The sequence below is a fragment of the Cebus imitator genome, unplaced genomic scaffold, assembly GCF_001604975.1.
Source record: "Cebus imitator isolate Cc_AM_T3 unplaced genomic scaffold, Cebus_imitator-1.0 Scaffold66, whole genome shotgun sequence".
Lineage (NCBI taxonomy): Eukaryota > Metazoa > Chordata > Mammalia > Primates > Cebidae > Cebus > Cebus imitator.
In genome coordinates, this window is record NW_016107381.1 from 6,379,388 (window position 1) to 6,388,766 (window position 9,379).

General features: G+C 52.7%; 1 protein-coding gene across 1 annotated transcript in view; it reads right to left on the reverse strand.

Moving 5' to 3' along the window:
* Positions 1 to 2,753: 2,753 nt before the first annotated feature.
* LOC108305811 (carbohydrate sulfotransferase 6) overlaps positions 2,754 to 9,379 on the reverse strand; it is a 19,544-nt gene continuing 12,918 nt past the window's right edge. Inside the window, exons 2-3 of the mRNA XM_017530588.2 lie at positions 7,404 to 7,478; positions 2,754 to 5,400 (exon numbers count right to left, since the gene is read on the reverse strand). Of these exons, the coding sequence (XP_017386077.1) occupies positions 4,197 to 5,384 (1,188 nt within the window). The 5' untranslated portion in view covers positions 5,385 to 5,400; positions 7,404 to 7,478 and the 3' untranslated portion in view covers positions 2,754 to 4,196. The remainder of the gene's footprint in view (positions 5,401 to 7,403; positions 7,479 to 9,379) is intronic.

Here is a 9,379-nt window from a genome sequence, read left to right on the forward strand (position 1 = left end):
AAAAAAAAAAAAAAAAAAAAAAAAAATTACAACTCACACCCCCACCCACATACATCCCTAATCCCTGGAACCTTCTTCACCTTAATCCTTGGCACTCTCTAATATGCAAAATAATGTAGTTATTTATGACACTTATCATTCATTAGCTCTCGCCCCACCATCAGAATGCAAGTTCCCGAAGGGCAGGGTTTTTTTGTGTGTGAGATGGAGTATTGCTCTGTTGCCCAGGCTGGAGTGCAGTGGTGCCATCTCAGCTCACTGCAACCACCGCCTCCCAGTTTCAAGCAATTCTCTTGCCTCAGCTTCCTGAGTAGCTGGGATTACAGGAGTGCGGCACCACACCCAGCCAACTTTTGTATTTTTAGTAGAGACGGGGTTTCACCATGTTGCCCAGGGTCTTGAACTCCAGACCTCACGTGATCCACCTGCCTCAGCCTCCCAAAGTGCTGGGATTATAGGCGTGAGCCACCATGCCCAGCCTAGGGCAGGGGTTTTTGCTTTTTGTCTGTCTGGTTCCTTGCTCTATCTCCAGCTCCTACAACAGCCCAGTGCCTGGCTGGTGCTCAACCCATAATGTGTGTTGAATGAATGAGTGGAGTTCTTGAGGACTGGGATCAGAATCACACAAGATTTGCAGAACAGGCCAGGTTTTCTGGTCTTACCCGCTAGAGAGAAAATGCTCGATTGGCTGGAATGAATTGCCATCCTGGAAAAATAGTTGCCCAATCCTTTCCATTTCATCAAGACTTTAGCTCTGGTTTTTTTATCTTCTGTTTGTTTGAGACAGAGTCTCGATCTGTTGCCCAAGCTGGAGTGCAGTGGCGTGATCTTGGTGAGTCTCTGACCTATTCCAGGCAACACTGTTCCTGTGCACCCATCAGCCCATCTCGGGCTTCGATTGCCCCCCTCCTGAGCTCTCACACCCACAGCAGAGGCAACAAGCATGCCTGCCCCTAATTGTGGGTGACTGCTGGGCCTAGACACTTCCAGCTGCATCACAGGGCCTACAGGTAAGAAGAGACTAATTCCAGCCCTACCAGCAGGGAGGCACAGACTGGACCCTGATGGAAAGTTGGAAGCTACAGGTGCCCGGAGCCCTCTGTTTTCAACTGTATCGGTCAGGCAATGCTACGTAACAAACTGCCCCAACACTCAAATGATTGAAACATAATAAGCACTTTTATTGCTCCTAAAGTCTTTGACTTGGCCCGCAGTGCTGGGCTCAGCTGATCTTGTTCATGTGTCTCTATAGCTACTTCTCCCAAGCGGCATACTGTTTCTCAGCCTCTGAATCTGGGTGAGCCCTGCACTCGCTTTGGCCAGTAGAAGGTAACAGAAGTGGCCACGTGCTGATCAGCTGGGGCTGGTGAGGGGCTGGCTGGTCTAGGCTTCGGACACCTGAACTCTCCTTCTCATGGTCCCTGCTTGTCGGGCAGGCTGGCCCGGGCTTTCTCTGTGGTGGAGGAAGAGGTCTGAAGCAAAGGAGCAGCATGCAGGTTCTCTTTAGGTGGAAGAAAGCAGAGGGGCGATCCAGATTATGCCTCTTTCACATACAAATGATTTTCAGCTGAAGGCAGTTAACAAGCAGAAGGTGCAGAAAAAGGTCAGGTTTCCCTCCCTTCTTCTGCCTAAAGGCACGATATAAATTCTCCTTGCCTGGAGACAACTCTTAACCCAGCCAGAGGCAGTTCCAGAGGCACTGCAGACAAATCCTGCTGCAACAGCTTCCTCTCGGATATTTACCATCCTATGGTTTCCCACCCTTGGAAGACTAAAACTGTTATCCTTGCTCCAGTCATTTCTCTACAAATGTACTGTCTTTTTTTTTTTTAATGCTGTGTAAGACTGTGTTCCAAGGCATAACTGTGTTGAGTCTTATCCTGAGTGATGTCGGCTGTCTGTTTTAATAAACTTTTTCACAGGGCATGGTGGCTCATGCCTGTAATCCCAGCACTTTGGGAGGCCAAGGTGGGTGGATCACCTGAGGTCAGGAGTTCAAGACCAGCCTGGCCAACATGGTGAAACCCCGTCTCTAGAAAAAATACAAAAATTAGCCCGGTGTGGTGGAGGGCGTCTATAGTCCCAGCTACTGGGGAGGCTAAGGCAGGAGATCACTTGAACTGGGAGGCAGAGTTTGCAGTGAGCTGAGACCGCACCACTTCCCTCCAGCCTGAGCGAAAGAGCAAAACTCCATCTCAAAATAAATCAACAGTTTTCCTCCGCCGTGCCCAGTGGCTCATACTTGTAATCCCAGTACTTTGGGAGGCTGAGTCAGGTGGATCACCTGAGGACAGGGGTTCCAGACCAGCCTGATCGACATGGTAAAACCCTGTCTGTACTAAAAATACAAAAAAATTAGCGGGGGCATGGTGGTGCACACCTGTAATCCCAGCTATTCTGGAGGCTGAGGCAGGAGAGTCACTTTAACCTGGGAGGTGGAGGTTGCAGCATGCCAAGATCGTGCCACTGCACTCCAGCCTGGGGGACAAAAGCAAGACTGCTCAAAAAAAACCAAAAGCAAACAAAAAACTGTTTTTCTCTGTGAATCTGTCTTTCATTAAAGAGTCTCTCAATCCATTTTGCTGTAACAGAATACCACAGATGGGGTCATTTAGAAATGGGGTCTTGCTCTGTCACCCAGGCTGGAGTGCACCAGCATGATCATGGTTCACTGTAGCCTCAACCTCCTGGGCTCAAGCAATCCTACCACCTTAGCCTCCCAAGTAGCTACGACTACAGGTGCATGACACCATTTCCCTTAACTTTGTAGAGATGGGGTCTCACTATGTTGCCCAGGCTGCTCTTGAATGCCTGATTTCAAGTGATCCTTGAATGTATTCTCAGTCTTATAAAGTACTGAGATCACAGGCATGAGCCACCAAACCCAGCATGGGTCATTTATAATAAATAGAAGTATATTGGCTTACAGTTCTGGAGGCTGGGAAGCCCAAGATCAAGGAGCCAGCATCTAGCAAGAACCTTCTTGCTGTGTCCTAGCAAGGTGCAAGGCATCATATGGTGGAAGGGCAAAGTGAGGGCAAGAGAAAGACAGAGAATGAACTCCTGCATTTAAAAGGCACCACTCTCAGGATAGACAACTCACTCCTGAAATAATGGTGGGATTTTTTTTTTTTTTTTTGTTTTGTTTTGTTTTTGCTTTTTTGAGCTCTCATTTCCTGAGCTCGAGACTAAGCCCTTTACACATCCAGCATCCCTTTACTAAGCCCCTTTGCCGCCAGAGCTAGGTGATGTGGCTCGCAGGCAACGATCTTCCTCTGCTCTCCTCCAGGGCCTGGCCCAGAAGAACCAATGGAAGACAGATCCAGCCCAGAGCCATTTCTCTTCCAACCTCCCAGCAAGCCTGATGAGTTCCACTCCCCATGACCAACCCACCGCCCCTGCCTTCCAGGCACTGATCCTGCTGCCCCTCTCTTGCTCTGCCAGGCCCTATGCCTGGCTTGCTGCCCAGGCCTCCCCAGCCCCTTCTCACCTTTCCCACTTACTGCCTCCCTCCAGGCTTGTCCAGTATGATAAGCTCTGGTCTCGGCATTCACAGCCTCCTGTATCTATCTCTCGGCTGTGTCCCTGGCCATGACTCTGCCTGCTCTTCCCTAAAGCAATTAAAATGGGAAAATCTGACCCTTCTCACCCAGGAGGCAGGTTCTCTCCTCTCCACTGGAGCCCCAGAGAAAAAGCTCTCTCCTCCCTTCATCCTCCTTCTAACCATGTGATTTTGGACAAGTCCTTTCACTTCTGAGTTTGGCCAAGCTTGCATGCGTGCCTGTGGATGTGATGTACAGACTGTCGCAGCCATATCACCACCGTGCCTCTCTACTCCCAGCCAGTGCGAGGGCTCCCCCTCAGCTGCTGCAGGATGTGTCCCCAGAAGGAGAAAGGTAAAGAGGAAGAAAGCCCTTGAGTGGGAGCTAAGTCATCTGAATGCACTCTCTGTGCCCAGAGGAGGTAGGGGCAAGAGTTGCTGTCCACGAAGAGTGCACCTGATGAGAAGGCAGCTCCAGAGGACTCAAAGGAAAACCGGGAATGTGGAAAGAAACAGGCAGTCCTTGCCTACTTCATGGGGGGGGATCACGAGCTCCTTGGTCAATATAGGGACCTGCTTCTCCGTGCACCCCAGCCACCTCTGCACAATGCACTCCCCACTCCAGGCCTGGTGACCTCTACAACTGTGGCCTCCACTAATGCCGGGGGTGCGAGGCAGTGGACGACGCCCAGATGAAGCTGTTCAGGCTTCGTGGCAGCACCAGATCCAGGTCGAGGTCGCGCTGCTCATCCTCAGAGTACACGGGCCGGTAGCCCAGCAGCTGCAGAGCACCAGTGCACAGTTCCTGCACGCGGCGGATCTTGGCGAAGGGCAGCGTGCGGCGCCAGGCCTGGGAGACATTGAGCGCATTCCTGGACGAAGTCTTGAAGGCTTCGCGAAGCGCACCAGGTCCAGATCCATGGGTGATGTTGTGGATCCAGGCCTCGAGCTGTGGCGTGAGACTCAGGCCGGTGAAGGCGTAGAGTGCCCGGATCTCTGCCAGTGGCTCCCGCGCCAGGTCTTCGAAGCGCACCAGGCGGTAGCGGCCACGCAGGAAGGGTGGCGGCTTGAGTGTGGCGGCTTCAGTGATGCGGACTTGGCTACGGCACACCTCACGCACCACCCGCAGGCCAGGGTCGGCCTCCACCCACGTGCCATTGGTGCCCAGCACGATGCCGTTGTCGCGCGCCAGAGCCTTGGCCGCCGCCTCCCGGGAGCGCAGCACAGCCCGCGGGTCGCGCACCAGGTGCACAATGCGCAGGTTGAGCGCCGGGTCACTGAGCAGCGGGTAGAGCACCTGCAGGTTGAAGAAGCGCACCTCCTTGAGCACCACGTGGCTGTAGGAGCGGCAGGCCTCCTGGGCCAGGCTGAAGGGCCTCCGCGCGCACAGCGGCTTGCACACGGCCTCACTGCTGATGGCGCCTCGGGGGAAGGCGCTGCAGGCGGGTGGCGAGCACAATGCGCGGCTCACTGCCCACTGGAAGAGGTCGGACAGGTTGCGTCGCCAAGGCAGATAGGCATCAAACACATCCATGTCACACAGGAAGACTGAGCGCACCAGGTCGCGCACGGCCATGTGCAGCGTTGCAGCGCTGCCCTGTGACAGGGTGGTCCACACGTGCCATGCAGGCTCCATCAGGTAGAAGACGTCGGGGTGCTGGCTGAAGAGCTGGCCGACAAAGGACGAGCCCGAACGCCACGAAGACAGCACCAGCACGTGCACGCGCTCCTCACCGCACGCTCGGGGTGAGGGCCCTGGCCGGGAGATCAGAAAGAGGAGGAGGAAGGTCTGCGCCAGGAGGAGTGCGGTCACTGCTGTGCTGGAAACGCGCGGCAGCCACATGCTGACTGCTGGGGCCCTTAGGGAGGAGAGAGCAGCGGTTAGGTACTACAGCCTGCACACCCTTCCCGCGCCCCAGCTACTGCCCAGTGCCTGCAGGGAGCAGATTCAACCACCAGACCTCAGCCTCCCAAGAACAGGATGGTCTCAGTGGGGCGCTCTCCCGGATATGTGGCCTTAAGACATAACTCAGGATCCAGTTTAGCTGACAGCAAAAGTACAAATGCAGAATGCGGTGGGAAATCTGTTTGTATATGAGTCCTACCTTCTTAGTTATCTACCCACACTACCACTGTCTATCTGGAGAGGGAAATATATTTCTTTTTTCTTTTTTTTTTTTTTTGAGACGGAGTTTCACTTTTGTTACCCTTTTTTTTTTTTAATGGCACGATCTCGGCTCACCGCAACCTCTGCCTCCTGGGTTCAGGCAATTCTCCTGCCTCAACCTCCTCTGTAGCTGGGATTACAGGCACGCACCACCATGCCCAGCTAATGTTTTGTATTTTTAGTAGAGACGGGGTTTCACCATGTTGACCAGGATGGTCTCGATCTCTTGACCTCGTGATCCACCCGCCTCGGCGTCCCTAAGTGCTGGGATTACAGGCTTGAGCCACCGCGCCCGGCAGGGGAAATATATTTCAAACAGAATTCCTGTCTTTTGCTTAAGAATTCCTGTGAGGAAACTCTTTTAGGTTGAGCTGATGGGCGCTCTGGTGGATGTCATGGCACCATAGACAGGTATGGCCGGGTAGAGGGGCTCACTTTTGTAATCTCAGCACTTTGGGAGGCCGAGGTGGGTGGATCATGAGGTCAGGAGTTAGAGACCAGTCTGACCAACGTGGAGAAACCCCATCTCTACTAAAAATACAAAAATTAGCTGGGTGTGGTGGTGCGTTTCCCTGAGGCTCTTCCGCAGCAGCCTGTGATCTTTTTTCCTTTTTTTTTTCCCCTCTGTTGTTGAGATGGAGTTTTGCTCTTGTTGCCCAGGCTGGAATGCAATGGCGTGATCTCAGCTCCCCACAACCTCTGCCTCCTGGATTTAAGTGATTCTCCTGCCTTAGCCTCCCAAGTAGCTGTGATTACAGGGATGCACCACCACATCCAGCTAATTTTGTATTTTTAGTAGAGACGGGGTTTCACCATGTTGACCAGGATGGTGTCGATCTCTTGACCTCGTGATCCACCCGCCTCGGCCTCCCAAAGTGCTGGGATTACAGGCTTGAGCCACCGCGCCCGGCCTCAGCCTCCTTAGTTTTTTAACTTTCCACACTACACTGACATACATAACCTGTGATCTAGAACCAAATATTGGATCACCCTGTGACTCAGTTTACCCATCTGTAAAAGGAGATGGTACCAGCACATAACACAGGATTTGGGTGGATTACTGGAAAATGGGAACATGTTTGAATATCCTGGATGGACAGGAGGGACAGGTGGTCATGCCCCTAACTGAGGCATGCACTTGCTACAGTGTGTGCTTCCACACTGTATGATTAAAAAAAAAATAGAAACTTATGGCTGGGTGTGGGGGCTCATGCCTGTAATCTCAGCACTTTGGGAGGCCAAGGCGGGCAGATCACCTGAGGTCAGAAGTTCAAGATCAGCCTGACCAATGTGGAGAAACCCCATCTCTACTAAAAATACAAAAATTAGCAGGGTGTGGTTGCACATACCTGTAATCCCAGCTACTCAGGAGGCTGAGGCATGAGAATCGCTTGAACCCGGAGGTGGAGGTTGCAGTGAGCTGAGATGGCACCACTGCATTCCAGCCTGGGAAACAGAGTGAGACTCTGTCTCAGAAACAAAAAAAATGAGCGAACAGACAAAGCGGACAAAGAACACCAAGTGCTGACATCACTGGTGGGGAGTGAAGTGCTGAAGGCAGCATGGACTCCTGAGGGAGGGTGTCCTGGAGCCCTGAGGGTTTGCAAGGAGACCAGTTGATGGGGAGCTAGGATGGAGGCAGAGAAGCAGAGAGGTGACAGCAGAGTACTGTCCTGGCCAGCTGAGGGGACTCACCACCGCCCAGGGCTGCTGGGAGTGCTGCAATGCTGATCACAACTCCATGGGAGATGCTTGGAGGGTCCTTAGCACCTAGTAAAGCAGGAGGGAGACAGAGTCACACTCTACAGGGGAACATACCCCTAAACGCGACATAACTTCTCTGAGGTTCGATTGCCGTCTCTGTAGAATGGGATTTGCAACATTTAACCTCTCAGAGCCGTTGTGAGATGCTCCTGCAAACATCTATGAAGAGAGGGCCTGGGGAAGGACTTCTTACACACACGCGTCCATCATTGTTATTGTCCCTGTGCTCAGCTACATCTAGAGAGGAGGAACCCCTCCCCCTGGGGAGTCTCCCCCAAGAGAAGACACCCACAGGCCACCTCCATTCCCAATTTCAGTAACTCCCAGGCCATCCTCTGGCCTCCAACCACCAGCCCTTTGGTGGACCTTAAGAATGTCACTCACGTCTCACAGGGTGGAAGGAACACGGAGCCGCCTCCCGCATTCCAAGGTCCCAAAGTGCTCTGCTCTTTGCACATGATGCTTCTGCAATAATCTCAAGGCTAGGTGACTTTGGAAGTGAGGGGTCTGGAAGTTTCCTCCTTGCTCCTGCATCCTTTGCTCCCTGCCTTCCCCTCCCCCATCCAGGTCACCACCGAGATAAGCCAGGGTCTAACGAGAGCAGATCCCATCTCTGCCTCTTCCCCTCATCAGAAAGCAACAGGGGTGGGTGGAGGATGCCCAACAGCTCTGTCACTAGCCAACTCCAGATCCCATGCCCACTCTGGGAAAACCTGGAAGACGAGGAGAGTAGCCACTCATCTGCTCTGCTCATGATCAGTGCTCCTCTAGTGCCAGTGGGCTGATGATGGTTGGCTCCCTGGCAATGCGGCGCCGGAGGAGAAGGGAACTCATATTTGCTAACTTTGATGATCACAAGTGCTAGGTGCTTCAAGTCCACTGGTTGATTTACTCAATGAGCCCTGAGGTGGGCACGATGATGTCATTTTTCAGGGGAAGGACTCAAGGTTTGCAGAGACAATGGGAAAGCTGGGACCCCAGGGCTCCTGTTCCTAAGCTCCTGGCACCTCTGATCCCAGGCTGTGGGCCTCTCCCACCTGTGGTTGCTCCCTGCAGAGTGCAGGACCCTGCTGCTCTGTGCCAAACACGGTTGCCCTGGCCAGCCCAGCCCTTGCCTGGGTAGGATCTTGACCTCAAGCCAAGGTGTTTACCTGTGTTCCAGGAAAGCTGGAGGTCTTCTTAAGGGACTCATGCACTATAGGAACTACTGCGATATCCTACTATTGAAACTCAAGAACTAGGAAGGTGGTTGAATCATCCTATGCCACAGAGTCTCCAGAAGACCAGTTCCTAGCTGGGAGCTTTCTGATAGAAGCCTTATGTTCAGCACAGTGGCCATTTGGGCCAAGGGTTCAACATTAGGAAGAACCAGTCAGGAGAGGTACTCTTGTCTTCATGATTAAATGTTATCATCCCAAGTCCCTAGGAGGCAGCAATGACCATCCCTGTCCGTTTTAATTGAAGCAGCGGGGCTCAGATATGTGAATACCCAGTGAGAAAGAGGCAGGGCAGGGGCTTAAATCCGAGAGCCAGCTGTGTGCAGTAGTTCATACCTGTTATCACGGCACTTTGGGAGGCTTAGGCAGGCAAATTACTTGAGCCCAGGAGCTCCAAACCAGCCTGGGAATCATGGCCAAACACGAGCTCTACTAAAAACACAAAAATTAGCCCGGTGCAGTGGTGTCTAACTGTAGTCCCAGGTACTCAGGAGGCTGAGGTGGGAGGATTGCTTGAGCCTGGGAGGCTCAGTGCAGCCAGAGGCTGCAGTAAGCAGAGATTGTGCCACTGTACTACAGCCTGGGCAATAGTGTGAGACCCTGTCTCAAAAATAAATAAATAAATAATAAATAAATAAATAGGCTGAGCACAGGATAGTTCATGCCTGTAATCCCAGCACTTTGGGAGGC